At 41.0% G+C, this 16,827-nt stretch overlaps 1 protein-coding gene across 1 annotated transcript in view; it reads right to left on the bottom strand.

Annotated features, from left to right (window-relative positions):
- mns1 (meiosis-specific nuclear structural 1) overlaps nucleotides 1–2,840 on the bottom strand; it is a 28,921-nt gene extending 26,081 nt beyond the window's left edge. The window contains exon 1 of the mRNA XM_080214187.1: nucleotides 2,737–2,840. Within this exon, the coding sequence (XP_080070313.1) occupies nucleotides 2,737–2,739 (3 nt within the window). The 5' untranslated portion in view covers nucleotides 2,740–2,840. The remainder of the gene's footprint in view (nucleotides 1–2,736) is intronic.
- Between the last annotated feature and the right edge of the window lie 13,987 nt (nucleotides 2,841–16,827).

Genomic DNA, 16,827 nt, shown 5'->3' with positions numbered 1-16,827 from the left:
AATTGTTTACAAGAGGGTATTTAAGTTCTTGACATAAAGATGATTTGTACGTACATCAACCTAGCTGCATACAGAAATAAAAAATAAATGATTCTGCATCCCCAAAGTAAACATTGCTCACAAGCTAAAATAGTCTACAAGCCATTTTGTTATTTTGTTTACAGGCTGATTCATAATAGCCAGGAACTGGTGCAATTCCCACTATAATGGGAAAGTGCTAAAAGCACATAATTTTCTGGCATTCGGCCATTTTCATAATCACAAGTCCACAAGAACTGACTTGCAGGAATTCACAAAGCACATCAGGGCTGGTAGTGGAAAATCACATGAAGTGAAATTTAAATGGACCAAATATGTATATTAGGGAAGTGTGAGTTACTCAATAATGTAAATTCTTGAAAGTTTCAAAAATCAATAAAGGAGAGTTTCAAAATTAGGGGACGAATACAAATAGTCCCAAAAACCATCTAGTCTATTTGCAGGTTTTTCCAAGGCTGAAGCAGATTAAAAAGCAATTATGTTCTATGTTCTAAGGTTAATCTACAGGCAAGTAGTTTGATAGCTGAAGTAAAGGACAGTGCTATACTAGGTGTTTGCAAGGAATACAGTTTCTGCTGATGCAGGTACAGTTGTGATGCCACTAGGAATAGGTTTCCCAAGACAGAAGTTCAATATATGGGCAATGGTCTGACAGGGATGGCCATTGTCACAATTTGAGCTGTTCCTCATGTTCCACTTGCGGCTGGACCTCAAGTGGTTGAGGGTTGTACAGATTTTCTGTGGAATGTCAAAATCGGGAGCATTGCCAATCAGGTCAGTTACTAGGTTGTGGTTGGTACTAGGTGTCTGCGGTTAACCAGGAGGTGCCCCAGTAAGAAGTGGTGCTGTTGTCAGTTTGTTGGGTGTGTAGTGAGTTCCACCAGGGACGATGGGATTTCCAACAAGTGCATGGGGTTCTTTTTGAGATTCTATGTCAACGGGAGTGCTTCCTTAGCTGTCAGCCAATGGTGTTCTTTGAGGAGGAAGGGAACTTCCCATCAGGGAACACGGAAAAATTTGATGCCCAGTTCTATGACCAACAATCCAATGCTAAAAAACCTTGGCATCACTCTGGATTGCTTAAAGGAGGATCTTTTGTGTAAATTGTGATTTGATGCATGTATCCCCTTTGCTGCTGAAATTTTCATCTGTGCCTTTATCAACTTCAGATCTATTCCAATACATTGTAAACTGGTCTCCCAAACTTAATTTCAAAATGGAATTGAACCACTACCTGAAAAGAAAGAATGCGCATGGTTACAGGGATAAGGCAGGGCAGTGGGATTGGGTAGAATGCTCTTTCAGAGTCATTGCAGACTCAATGGGCCTCCTTCTGCACTGTCAAGATTCTGTAACTCATCCACAATTCTGTTGCCTTTCTTCTATCATACATCAATTCTTACTTGCCCATCAAGTATATCGAGGGAGAATTTAGCATGGCCAATGCTTTCGGACTGCGGGAGGAAACTGGAGTTCTGGGATGAAACCCACACAGACACGGGGAGAACGTGCAGACACTTGTTTAAAGAAAATGTAATTACTTTAAAATTAGATTATGTTAATACATCAACAACAGTTGAATCTCTTGTTAGTTTAAACTGAAATTCAAAATTAATTATTGGTGCCTATGATAGGCTCCACACTGGAATCACTTGATAATGAAACATTGGGGTTGTGAAATGCTAAAGTATCCAAATTGAGGATATTATATTTGAACTGAAAAGGGTGGTACTGGACAGCACAGTGTCACCAAGACATCACTGATGGACACCGGCTTCCAGACCACAATATCTCAAATTTAATATTTCATCCTCAGGTTGAAATCCCTCCCACTCACACCTATCCCTTGCCTCCAAACTTTGTTCCTGACTTTGACCTTTCATACATCTTGAGGCTACATTCAGAAAGTTCCTAATGAAATCCTCACATCTCCTCCTCCTCCTGAAAATCCAGCTCTGTGACCGACCTGTTTGTCACTCCCTTCCTAAAATATCTCTTTCCTTTACAGCATCCCATTTTTAAAAATTAAATGCCACGGCAAACACAAAAATGACTTGAAGTGTAGGATTTAACTGCAATGCGGCGCAAGTTAAGTTTATTTGTTAGTGTCACATTGTAATGAAGTTGCTGTGAAAATGCCCTCATCGCCACATTCTGGCACCTGTTTGAGTACATCGAGGGAGAATTTAGCGTGGCCAATGCTTTTGGACTACGGGAGGAAACTGGAGTACTGGGAGGAAATCCACGCAGACACTGGGAGAACGTGCAGACTCTGATGTAAGCCGGGAATCGAACCCGGGTCCTCCGTGGAGGCAGCTGTTCTAATTGTGTACCTCCATGCTTTTCGTGCTCCTCAACACTAGCTCCTCAAGGAGAAGGCTTACCCAGTGAGTTTTACAGGACCCTGGTACAAGCCCTTGTTTGGCAAGGGCGGAGAGTTGGGACAAGTGCTTCAACCATAGATGTTGGGGCCAGGATGGTGGAAGAACAGCCCGAGTCTTCTCACTCTGCACTGGGTGCCGAGTGGGGCAGATATTTGAAGTAAATTCACCAAGGCTGAAGGCACTAACGTTAATAAAAGGCAGATTTGGATCTCTACTGAAAAAAGTGAAAGTCACCCCAGCCAACACTCAGCGAAGACGGATCAACGAACTGGGAAAGCACACGCACACTCGGGAAATACCCCGCCACACTCACCATCTTTTACAGCGATATTATGAACCGTGTGTTTCATAAACGACAATTTCCACGGCCCGCCCCAAGCAACGGTCGTTGCCCTGGAAACGCCGCCCGGCGCCTTGCCCCACACCTCAACAACAGCCGCTCTGATTGGCTGAGACCCACATTCTTGTCCTTAAGGCTCCTCTGCAGCGCCTCTGTGGGTAAGTCCCAATAAGCGGCTCACTGGCGGAAATTTAAACCATCTGAAGCCAAATCGCACCATCTAAATGTGTGCGTCTCAGTATTAAACACACTTTCCCGTTACTGATACAAACACACCACCTTTTTTTTAACCTGGGGTCTCGTCTTTAAACACAGGTTTATTTGAGTTGCCCTTCCTCATCAGGTCCCATCTTCAAATGTCAGGAAAAGGCATTGGAATTCAAAACTAATGTAAATCAGAAACAGTAATGATGCCAATATCATTCTCTGAAGCAGCACATAATAGCTTAAACAGACAAAATGTTCTTTTGTGAATTAAAATCTAATTGTGAATCAATGCATTTTTTTGCTCATTTTAATGTGGAAAAGCGCATTGTTTTGAATCTGTATTGTATAGTATTTGTATGGCTGAGAACTAAGGATAATATTTTAATTTGAAATGTGTCTGTTGCAGAAAATGAGTAAATATTCTAGATTTGTATTTTGTTTCATTTTTTAAAAAAAACTTAAATTATTTTTGATGCAGACAACACCAGGTTAAAGTCCAACACAGGCTTATTTGGTAGCAAAAGCCACACTAGCTTTTGGAGCACTTGCTGCTCCTTCGTCAGGTAAGTGGGAGTTCTGTTCACAAACAGGGCATAAAAAGACACAAACTCAATTTACAAAATAATAGTAGGAATGCAGTCTTTACAGGTAATCAAGTCTTAAATGTACAAATAAATGTCATTGGAGAGAGTGTTAAGCACAGGTTAAAGAGATGTGTATTGTCTCCAGACAGGACAGTTGGTGAGATTTTGCAAGCCCAGGCAAGTCGTGGGGCTTACAAATAGTGTGTCATGAACCATTCATCTTTAAAAACAGTCTTCAATGGGGGATTCTACATTAAGCAGAAAGCATCCAGACAGACTCCTGAAAGTTTGAAGTTTATTTACTAGTGTCACAAATAGGCTCACATGAAAATAGGGGAGGCTATAAGAGATATACTCACAAGGGTATTTTCCTGTGGTATGAGTCTTCCAGCATAGTTTAAGTTTATTTATTAGTGTTGCAGGCAGACTTACATTAACACTGCAATGAAGTAACTGTGAAAATCCCCTATTCACCACACTCCGGCGCCTATTTGGGTTCACTGAGGGAGAATTTTTAGCATAGCCAATGCATCTAACCAGCACGTCTTTCGGACCATGGGAGGAAATCCGACCACCTGAAGGAAATCCATGCAGAGACGGGTGGGGGGGGGGGGGCGGGGGGCGTGTGGAGACATGCAGACTCTGCACAGAGAGAGTGATCTGAGCAGTCAATCGAACACAGGTCCCTGGCACTGTGAGGCAGCAGTGCTAATCACTGTGCTGCCCATGTCTTTGGTATTGCAACAAAAATATCAGAGTTATGGGTCTCTAGTTTCACAAAAAGAGAAAGTTTTTTATATTTGTTCATAGGATGTGAATCTTAAATCACGTGTAGGTCACATAAGGTAACGACAGTAAATTTCCTTCCCTAAAGGGCATTAGTGAACCAGATGGGTTTTCAATGACAATCGACAATGGTTTCATAGGGGTCATCATTAGACTTTTATTTCCAGATTTTTATTGAATTCGAATTTCACCATCTGCTATGGTGGGATTTGAACCCAGGTCCTCAGAACATTACTATGGGTCTCTGCATTTCTAGAACAATGACAATACCACTGTGCCATTGCCTCCATTGATCACTTTTTATGATCACAGGAAATCTCAAAACATTTTATAGCTCATGAAGTATTTTTGTTTTTAGATGCATTTTTATTGAAGATTTTCCCATTTTTAGAAAATAACACAACAAATTTTCAAAAATTTGTACAGGACAGCACAAATCATTTTTACATATACACATGCAGAAAAAGACAGGAAAACACCAACATAATTAATTTGAATTATTTATTGTAGCCAGTGCTTCCCACCGTATAAACAATGAAAGGATATTTCAGAGAATGGAGGATAACAGGAAAAAGCCATGAGCATATGTCATTGCAATACATACCCTCGCTTACGGGATAACAGAGGCAGGGCTACACTTTTAAAGTAGATACTGGCATTGCTAATTCAGCCAAAAAGAATACAGGATATTGAGGCAGGTATAAGAAAGACTGATCAACCAGAGATTCTCGCACCACAATTCAGCCTGCACCAGAACATACTTTCCCCATCTCCAACAACACCAGAGGCTCCATTAATACAAAACAATGTTTTTTCCCAGGAGATGTGATATACCTATACCAAACAGAAATACAAAAAAATACAGCACATCGTTAGTTTTAAAGGGGTTTAGTGCACCAAATGTGAGAACTCGTAGGGCCATATCCACAATCTCTATACTAAGCCACTTGCCAATCTCCCTGCAGTGGCGCTACTCATATTAACCACAGTTAGAGTAAGAATACTGTATAATATATTCCACCATTATAAAGGCAAAGCTTATAAGATTGATAAGAATTGCACAGCCTTAGTGCCATACAACCTACAGAGCACACTCCTCAAACAAAAGGAGTACACTGAGGGATACATTCCATTAAAGATAAGTGGACATCCCCGGTTTCAAAAGGATAAAAGATGAAATTTGCCTCCATGGTCATTTATTAGATCACTGCTATCAATATGATAAGTAACAACACAGGATCAGTAATGAAATGTAATGACAAGGGGTACAGTCAAGGATTAATGATGAACTTCAGATTATGCTACCAAATCACTGCAGCGTTTAGAAAGGCCACAGTCTCAGTAGGATTGTCAAACATATTAAGTATTTTTGACATATCACTATTGTAGGAAACATAACAGCCAATACACAATAAACTGCTAGAAAAAAGCAGTGTGATAATGACCAGATCATCTATTTATGTGATGTTGACTGAGGGATAAATATTGGCCAGAACACCATGGATAACACTAGTGCCAGGGGATATTTTACATCCAACCCAGGAGGCAGATAGGGCCTCAACATCGCGTCTGAAAGACAGCACCTCTGACAGTGCAGAACTTCCTCAGTGCTGTTCTGGAGTGTCAACCTTTAATTTTGTGTTCAAGCTCTGGGCTCTACCAACTGAGCCACAGCTGGAGAAAACTACCACATCTGCAACAATGCAACATTAGTTTGTAATGACAAGTCAGCCCTACAATATGTGTTCAAGCCCAGGAATGCAGATTCAATCCATGACTTATTGACTTAGACGTCAAAACCTCGTCATTGAGATAAGGTCCATAGAATCTATAGAATCCTACAGTGCAGAAGGAGACCATTTGGCCCATAGAGTCTGCATCAATCACTGTCCCACCCAGGCCCTATCCCCATAACCCCATGCATTTACCCTAGCTAGTCTCCCTGACATTAAGGGGCATTTTAGCATGGCCAATCCACCTAACCTGCATATCTTTGGACTGTGACAGGAAACCAGAGCACCTGGAGAAAAATCACATAGACACAGGGAGAATGTGCGAACTCCACACAGACAGTTACCCAAGCTGGGAATCGAGCCTGGGTCCCTGGTGCTGTGAGACAGCAGTGCTAACCACTGTTCCAACATGCCAACAAACGTCCTGTAAAATTGAATGTTTGTGGGGTTTAATTTTTTTTGGATCTTTCCATGTTTTCTACTTGTCTCTTTTCTTTCCTCTTCAGAAGTTTATGGACTGCATTTTCTGGATCTCTTATAATATTAATTTGAAATTCTTTGTGTATAATCACATACTCCTTGCCCACTTCCATATTTCATCAGCCCTACAATTTTCTTATATAAAACCAGACATCTGCTGGAAAATATATGTAAAAATCTTGTGTTCAATATTCAGCCATCATACTCCAGGGTTGAAATTGCTTACTACCAATAGCACAAAGTGACAGGTAGAGAATTGGCAAGACATTTTACAATGTGCCTGGTTTTCTGTTTCAGTGAAGGATGTGAAATTTGGCATGGTATAAAACAGTTTGCCAATTTTCTACCAGTATGTTATCTGCTACTACTGGTGACGAATTACACTCCCAAGATCTTGGGCACCATTATCACATTTCTTTTTAAGTGTCACCCTAAAACTTTCACATTCCAACCTGTGTTTTTAAAGTTTACTTATTAGTCACAAGTAGGTTTACATTCACACTGCAATGAAGGAGCTGTGAAAATCCCCTTAAATGTTAATCTCATCCATATTCACTTGATAACAGTTGGACTTTGTGGCCTTAAAGGAATATAATTTCATCTTTAAACCTTTATGCATTATGCATTAATTTTGAGTTATTTTGTGGAAGTTGAAGACATTGGGATGATGGATTACAATCATTTTGAAAGTTTATTCTTTGGGGTGGCATGGTGGCATAGTGGTTAGCACTGCTGCCTCACAGTGCTAGGGACCTGGGTTTGATTCCTGGCCTCGGGTCACTGTGTAGAGTTTGCACATTCTCCTTGTGTCTATGGGTTTTCTCCAGGTGTCCGGTTTCCTCCCACAGTCCAAAGATAATGTGGATTGGTCATGCTAAACTGCTCTTTAGTGTCAGGGTAACTAGCTAGAGTAAATCCAATAGGACCTGGTTGGGATTGTGGTCGGTGCAGACCCGATGGGCTGAATGGTCTTCTTCTGCACTGTAGGATTCTATGATTACATGAAATAACCCTCCTGTTCACCCTGAGTGCAGACTGCAGATGTTTTTGGATGAAATGGAATACTCCGAATGAGGCTTCCTTTTTGGAAGCATAGAAGTATAAAATTAATTCTACCATATCATGCAATTCTCAGTAAAGTAACACCACAGAAGAATGCTAAATTAGTATTTAAATTTACTGACTCAGCAGTTGTTTTGCTCTGATCTTCATCATAATCTAGTAAAACTTCCTGGCATCAGTTGTTCACACTGTTTTCGAGCTGTAATATTTTCAACTCAATTTCAATATTAATTTCTACTAGTTCCTTCAGATTCCACACCCTCAGTGCTTACAACCACCAGACCTCTTTTATTTTTATCTTAGCTGACTTCATCTTTAGTCTTTCTTCATCTATCAATGTTTCTGCCAATACTGTGTCCTCTGGCCTCAGTGCAACTCTTCTGTTCTTAAAACTGGTTCCAATAATCTTGACGTTATCTTTTGTGTCAAAATTTTGTTTTGCTTTCAACAACCCTTAACTTTTTCTGTTTATTTTTCCAATCTATTGCCTGCAACCAGTACTTCTCGGCTCCACCCTGTCCAACACCATTCTCAAGTGAAGACACTGGGGAGAATTTTACTATCCCACCCACCACGGGAATCAGAGCAGGCGAGGGGCAGACCAAGGAAAGATCCATTGACTTCCAGTGAGATTTTCTGGTTTTGGAACGAGCGAGGCCAGAACTGACTTCCTGCTAGAAAATGATTCACTATGAAACCATGAACCTTCCGACCCCTCATCCGAGTGACCCAATATTTCATCCATGAGCCTTGATTGTGAGTGTTAGCTTAATTCCTTAAGAAGAGTAAGTCTACCTAAAACATTAAGAATGCTTCATATTTGGAGAAGGCACCTCCAGCACCTCACAATTCATTGGATAAGTAATCTCTGTCTGAATTTTAGGTTCTAACCTCTTTCTTTCCATCACTCTCTCCCTGGCCTTCCTTTATTTTACTAAAGCCTTTTAATGATTCCTTTCTTGTCTCTCTCCAAATACCTTATCCTACACATCTCTCTTTCTCCTTTGTGCTGAAATCAAAAGTACTGGTGTAGTCTGGACAGAGTAAGTAGGAAAAATATTCCCACTGTGGGAGAACAAGGGGGCACAGATTTAAGGTAATTGGTTAAAGAATCAGTGATATGAAGAAAAGCTTTTACATACATGAAGAGTTAGGCTCTGGAATGCCCTTAAGAGTATGGTGGAGGAAGGTTCAATCGAGGCATTCAAGAGGGCATTGGATTTTTATGTGGAAAGAAAGAATGTGCAGGCCTATGGGGAAAAGATGAAGGAGTGACGATTAAGCAAATTGTTCCCATGAACAGCTGTCACAGATACAAAAGGCCAAATGGCCTCCTTCTGCATTATGATTAGTCTGTGAATTCTTTGCTAGTCCACTATTCCAACTCATTACCAACAAAGTGAACTGTTGTACTTATTATTCCCTTCACTTTTCCTGCTGCCTATTGTTTCTAAAACCAAACTTGCTATCACCTCATTACCACTATACTTTTCTTTCAATCTTGGTGATACCCTGCACTATGGGCATTGATCTTCTCCTTTGTATCTCAATTTAAATAGAAGTGTAAAGCAGCATTTAGAATTTCTGTTTCCCAGCTGGACAAGTGTACAAACTTCAGGAGGCTGATCCTTGTCCACAATTCTCCCCATGCCAAGTTGCCTAAGTTGGTCCAAATGATCAGGACTAGTGGAAGAAATAAAATTGCAAGTAAGCCCTCTCCAATCAGTCTTAATCACTTTCTAAAAATAGTCAGGAGCTGGTTTAGTGGTTGTTGTCTCAGATGGAATACAATGAATAATACATGGAGAATAAAGGAGGAGAAATTCACTTAAAAGAGAGTTAAAAGTTATTTCTTTAAAAAGTCTATGTAAACTTCTGCTTTTTAAATTCAGTTGATGCTTTGAGGATTTGGGAAATTAATCACCATTAATGCAGTTAATAATTCATTAATTTTATTTACTTAATCTTTTATAATATTATGTCTTTTGGGAACTAAATATATATTCTACTGAAGTGATGAATTATCTCCATGTAATAATCTGAGAGCGATTTGCTTTTGAGTCTCCAAGAGACTTTTACTCAGTAGCATAATAATGGTTTAAGTATATACAAAGTGATAAGCACTGTGGGCAGAGCTCTCTTCTGTATTGTTTAAATAGCTGTGTACAATGTAGAGAACATGTACTGCTCACAAAGCAATTACAGTTAGTCACATTGTTTTCTAGATAGTAAAAGAGGCCAGTGTACAATGAAGCTTGCAGAATAAGTTGGGTTATTAGAATGAACTTCGCTTTTTTAAGATTAATAATGGCAATTTTTCACTTCTGTTACATTGAGTCCCAAGGGGCACAGTTATGCTAATATGTCTTAATGTTTCTCGCGAATGAATGATCACACTACATCATTCTTTTGATTTAAACTAATTGATGCTTAAAGGAGCATTATTATCACAAAACAACACTCAACAAATTAAAGTAAAGTCAATTAATCTTATTAGTTTATGCCCATAGTGCTGAATTGTAACTTGTGAAATGGACAGTAGTTTATATTAGAGTTTCATAAAACACTTTGTGCAATAAAATATTCCTAAGATTCATAATCTTCTACCATTTAAAAGTGACCTTTTGCTTACAGAAACAAGGCTGGATCATCAAATTATATATTTTAACCTAATAGTATCATACCATAGTTTTTATTTAATCTATTTTGCGGTATAAGATTAATTCTATGTAAACAAAAATGAAATGAATCTTGACAGTTTCAAGCTTCAAGCCATCATTATAATCCCTTGGAACTACACTACATGGGATCCCATAGTTGCATTGTCAGTATAAGAATGCACATTCTTCTTGCATAATTGCAAAGCATTTTAGAGTTCCAACGTACAGTATTATGACATGGTGTGATGCATTCTTGATCACTTCAGCCACTAACTTCCTAACCGTATCCATGTGGGGAGGTGCTAAGTACACCTTCTTGACCACTGAGTTGAATGGTCATTTAAACAAAAATTAGTCCATTCTTAAAGTTACAAAGCTAATGTGCAGAATGGATGGGGCAAACCCTTAATTCATCACCTTGCTTGCACTAAAACCCCATGGTCTCCACAAGAGAGATATACACAATCCAAATTGACAAGTAAAGGCATTGCAATGATCTTGGGCTTGATCTTCACCACAGAACTGACTCTCTACATCCCATCAGTGTTGGCTGGATGCCAATGATATAATGATAATTATATCATTTTGCCAGGAAGGAACCAAAGTCCCAATTTTCTGTTCAGCAGCAAATAAATGATGCTTAACATTAATTATGCTTACCGCTGCCAGCAAAATATCACAGGCTTTTGAGTGGCAACTTACAGTCATTGGGTTTCCATTACAGCATAGTGCCCTCTCCAGTGGATTTAGGACAAGTAACAGTGTGTCTCCTCAACTAATCGGATTGAATAACCCTTACAAAGTCAGATTCTGAATCAGGAAATATAAGTTTGAATATTTAGTTCAATATAAAATCATGTACAGAAAATGAAACAAAGAGAGGGGAATATGGATAGAAAGAGATTAGTTACTTTTAAAAATTAAATAGTTAAAACTTGAAGAACAATCGAATCTTTACAGTGCCATTTGGCCCATCAAGACTGTACTGGCTCTCTGAAAGAGCACTCTATCTCATCCCACTCTCCTGTAACTCTGCACATTGTTTCTTTTCAGGTAGCAATCCAATAGTCTTGAATACACTCCACTATCCTCTCAGGAAGTTTGTTCCAGATTGCAACGATCCTCTGGGTGAAAACATTTTTTCTCACATCAGTTTTTTAGCTTTAGCCAATTATTTTGAATCTGTGCTCTCTAGTTCTTAATATACTCTTGAAAGGGAACCGTTTCTCACTATTTACACTGTCCATACCCCTCAGGATCTTGAAAACCTCTATCAAGTCTCCTCTCCTTTCTCTCTAAAGAAAACAATCTGAACCTTCCCAATCTATCTGCAAAGTTACAGTTGTTTATCCCTGGAATCATTCTTTTGAATCTGCTCTGCACTCTCTCCAATGCCTGCATATCCTTCCTTGAGTATGACACCCAGAACTGGGCACAGTACTCCAGATGAGGTCTAACTTGGGTCTTATTGCAAGTTTAACATGATCTCCTTATTCTTGTACTCAATGCCCCTATTAATAAAACCTAAGATACTATATAATTTATTAACTGCTCGCAGCATGCCCTCCCATCTTCAATGACTTGTGTGCACATATTAAGGTTCCTCTATTCCAGCACCTTCTTAAGAATTTCTTTCTTTATTTTGTACTGTTTCTCCATATTCTTCCTGCCAAAATGTATCAACTCACATTTCTCTGCCCTGAACTTCATCTGCCACTTGTCTACTCAATCCATCAATATGCCTATGTCCTTTAGAATTTCAAGACTATCTTCATCACAATTGACACCGTTTGCAATCTTCATAACATCTACAATTTTTGAAATCATTCTCTGAACACCACAGTTTAAGCCACTGATATAAAATGAGACTCCACAGTGATAAATGTTAATTTTTAGTGCCAGTGAGGTTGTTTGGCAGTAATTAAGACTTCAGTGCCATTAAGTATTCACTTGAATCTACATGCCTTAAACCTTCCTAGCATGTTTAATAAGTAACTAGAGTGTAAATACAGCAACTCCATGCAATCCATGTATTTCAATGTCCACTATATCAGTGAGGTACCTGTGTCGCAAAGCTTGTAGAGGAGCAGGAAAAAATGGATAGTCGCTTCCAAATTTCTGCTTTTTGCTGCACATGTGCAGACATCAGAAGTTACTGGGTAAATCACTCCATAATATTCACACCAAGCCATTACTACAAAATCTAAGCCAGTATATTTTTCTAGGATAAAATCTTGGAGCAACAAAAAATCGTAAGACATAGAAGCAGAAGTAAGCTATTCAGCCCATCAAGTCTGCCATTCAATGAGATCATGACTGACCTGAAATGATAATCCTTAACTCCACTTTCCTGCCTTACCACCATAACCCACAATTCATTTACTGATTAAAAATCTATTTATCTCAGCCTTGAAAATACCTAATGATCCAGCCTCCACATCCATTGTGGTAAAGAATTTTACAGATTCACTACCCTCTGAGAGAAGAAATTCCTCCTCATCTCTGTCTTAAATGGACAACCCCTCACTCTGAAATTATGCCTTCTGGTCCTAGGCTGTCATAAGGGGAAACAATCTCTCAGCATACACCTTGTCAAGCCCTCTGAGAATCCTATATGTCACAATAAAGTTGCCTCTCATTCTTCTAAACTCCCAACCTATTCAGCCTCTCCTCATAAGAAAATTCTTCTATACCCGAGATCAACTGAGTGAAACGTCTTTGAACTGCCTCCGATGCCAGTGTATCTCTTCTTAGATAAGAAGACCAAAACTGTTTACATATAATGGAGTTTTGTGATTAGTGTAGTTACTTCATTTCTTAGAATCACAGAATGGTTACAGCACAGGAAATGGCCTTTCAGCTCATTGTGCCTGTGCCATTCATCTGGTCTTATTTGCTTTTATTCACAATATTTTATGTACTAAACTGGTGTTTTATACAAAAAAAAAGCTCATTCTTGAAATATGTTATCAAAGAAAGTGGGAACAACTGTAGAATCATTTGTCACATGACAATTTTGGGCAGAATTCTCCCAACCTGCCCATGGCAGGTTTGGTGGCAGGATGGGTGCAGTGAATCTGGCAGGAGCCACAAAGTCAGAAACGTACCTGGTATAAAATCCCATTGCAATTCTCCCAATGGCAGGTAAATGGCTGGTTGCTCTTTTCGCTGGCAGGTGATGCAAACATATTTGCATGTATTTGCATCTCATGAATGCTCATTAAAACAGCTGCCTGTGGCACCCCATCAAGACTTTCAATCTTGCATCATACCAGCGGGAAATCACATCAGCATGAAACCAGATTGATAAAGGCTGGTGTGCACAAGACAACCCTCAGTTCGCCAGAGACTTTGAGGTAAGTGCAGCATGCAAAGCCTACCTGCCATAGTGCTGCGCTGCTCCTAACTCATCCTTCATCACTGCTGGGCAGACTGGTTCCTGTCTCCATCTCCATGACAAGCTGGTCTTCATGGACAGCACCATGCTGCTGGAGCCATGGACCCACCTGTGTCACTGAGTCAGATTAGTACAATGCCTGGGTTTGGGGAGGATAGAGGTCTCTTTCTATCCCAATGCCATACACCAGTGTCTATCTGGGCAGGACTGTGCTGAGGGACTCATACAGCCACTGCAACAAAGATTTGAGGTTCAACCAGGGGAAGCTTGCAGGTGAATGTGGGGGTGGGCAGATGAAGACAAAAGGGGCAATGTGGAAGGAGGGCTGTGTAAGGAGTAGGGTGAGCAAAGTCATATACAGGAGCTATGTGGAAGGGGGGCTGTGCAAGAATTGGGGAGAGGAAGAGCAAACAGCAGGGGCTATGTGGAAAGTGAACTGTGCAAGGAATAGTATGGGGGAAGGCTAAGGGTTCACAATGGCAGACAGAGGGGCAAGGAGGTGGATGAAGAGGATGAATAATGGAAATGAGAGGGAAGAACAAGGGGACAAGGGGAGGGAATCTGGACCTGGACAAGGCTGCACGAGATGCAGACGAACAAGGGAATCTAAGGGCAAGCACATGTATTACTAGAAAGGATGTACCCAGACAGCAGATTATAGGGGAGTGTGCGCTAGTGTGACACATTAGGGATGGTTCGCATGAACACTCAACATGTCGGTGCTGCAGTGCTTTGTGAAGGTTACTGTTATCCCTCATCCTCTTTGAAAATGAAAACTCAGTCAAGGCTGCTGTTTAAGTTCAGGAACTGGCAGACTGGAGTCACAAAGTGCAGACTTCCCTGCGAGATGGAAAGGAGTTATAGATGATAGGCATTGCAGGGGCAATGTGGACCTCAGTCTGAAGTCAGAGAAAGGATAGTGCTGAAGAGCAGCAGCTATGCAAAAGGAGCACAGTGTACCCAGCTGCAGGAAGGGGCAAATGCTGTGTGCTTCAAAGGAGAAATGCACAGCTCGGTGCACAGGACCCCCCTACACTTGATATAAGGGCAGAAGGAATGAACTCCATTTTTTAACGAAGGTGCAGCACCATCATCTCGATGCTCATATAAAATGGAATCTTCCAAAATCAAAAGTAAGATCAGTTCTGGGAGGGGTATGATGAAGTATGGGAGGAACGCAAATCTGGCCTATGGGGCTCCTTCTTGCAATGCATACTCACTTGTTTGTGGTGCAGTAGCGGACAGGGTCCAGGTCAATTACACAGGACTCTGAGCCAGTTGCCCAGGAAGCAAGAGAAAGCAAGATATCTAATTTTGCACTTTGAAAGGCATTAACACAACTCAATGAATCCACATCAACTTTTGAAAAGCTACAGAGTGGAAGACATTAATTCAGCCCTGAAGGGGGCACATCTGCATCAATTCTGCCATGCCATCAGTGAAGGGGAGTCTCAGGTTGACAATTAATGCTATTCATCAGCAGACAAATAGATTCCATTCATACATCATGAGCAATCAAATGCTCATAGTTATGCCAAGTCAATGAGTGGATTTCAGAGGCACATTAGTTCAATGAGATAATTCCACCCCACCCTAACCCACTACAGGGCTTTCACTGTAACATCTATGGAATGGAATGCACTCCTATGTATGTGTACTGGAGTCCCAGAGACAAGGTTGCATGAAGAACAATGCGATCTAAAGTGCCAAAGCTTAGATGCCCAATTTCTCCCATAGCTCTATTGTTCATATCATTGTACTTAGCACCCTCGACCCATTCTGATCTTCAATATCTCTTCTCAGAGAGGAGGCAAAAGTGAGAATGGATTCAGTGATCCAGGGGAACTTTTCTGTGAATCCTCAGTCAAAGCAGTAGGTGATGAAGGGGAAGGGTCTCTGTGCACATTTCCAACAGCAGGCATTTCATGTGGGACAAGGCCAAGGAAGTGTGAGCATCAACAGAAGGCTGGGGATTAAAAATCCAGACTGTGGAGAAGACTATCCCACTTACCCATAGAAGAGTGCATTTTACTCACAGTGATTGAGCACCTGGGATCCTCATGTGACATCACAACTTTCCTAACTCTACCACTACGCCATTGTGCAACCCAGACAGCTGCAGTGGGGCACAGACTTCCTTCTGCTACGACCTGATGCCTGTGATGACTTTGGAGGATGTGCTCTGGTGGCCTGAGCCCTGAAGGACCTGGCCTCATAACAGTCTGCTGCTTAGGGGGCAGAAACAAACTTTACAGCATGCGCTGCTGAAGTGGGTGCGAGCACAAGCAGAGGGCTCTCTGACTGAAGCTCCCAGGGTGTTCAGCTGACATTCATCTTCCCTGTGGTGCCAGTGGACTCCAGCATGACTCCTGGAAGTGATGGGACACCTGAAGGGAGGTCAGAGTGTCTGATCCCCATGTGATCTACATCCTATGATGCTGCCTATCAGAGTGTGTGGCAATGGAGTGAATGACCAAGAAGGTCCTATCAGATCAGTGGTGGGTAACATGTGACCTGTGGGCCACTTGCGGCCTATCAGAGTACTGAGTGCAGCATTTTGTTGACCTTTGACCACACGTAGCATTGCCATATTCCGCTGGTTTTCACCCACAATTTTTTCCCTACCATCATGACCAAAGTGATATGCTGCAATACAAAGGCAAGTAAAGCTGATTGTATATATTAACTGCAAGACCCTTCTGCTCCCTCCTGTGTCCAATCAAAGCGTTAATCTTAATGTTTTCCCAATTGAAGTTGATCACAGTTCCATTAATATGTAAAGGATTAAGTATTTTCTAGAACACGTTATGATCTCATCTTCATGGGGCCATGGTTAGTGAACATGCCTGATTTCAATCTTGTGGCCCACTGAGATGAATGAAGGAGGGCTACTCATGCAGCGCACTCACTAGCCTAGGTTGCCCATCATTGCGCTTGACCAAAGTTTCCATAATAATTGCCAAATTTTCCATGGGGCCTCAAGCTGCTCCGATCCACAACACCAGACAGAATATGAAGGGACTCCCCCAGCATCACTCTACTCTGACGACTGACTGTCAAAGTTCTGTATGATGTTCTGTTGCCTCCTGTGGATAGAAGATTGGTTGTCTAATAGGAAGCAGAGAGTTGGAATCAATGGGTGCTAGTCTGGTTGG

The sequence above is a fragment of the Carcharhinus amblyrhynchos genome, chromosome 28, assembly GCF_965287045.1.
Source record: "Carcharhinus amblyrhynchos chromosome 28, sCarAmb.v2.hapA, whole genome shotgun sequence".
Lineage (NCBI taxonomy): Eukaryota > Metazoa > Chordata > Chondrichthyes > Carcharhiniformes > Carcharhinidae > Carcharhinus > Carcharhinus amblyrhynchos.
The sequence above is the reverse complement of the archived record's forward strand: the minus strand, read 5'-3'. Positions and strand labels throughout refer to the sequence as shown.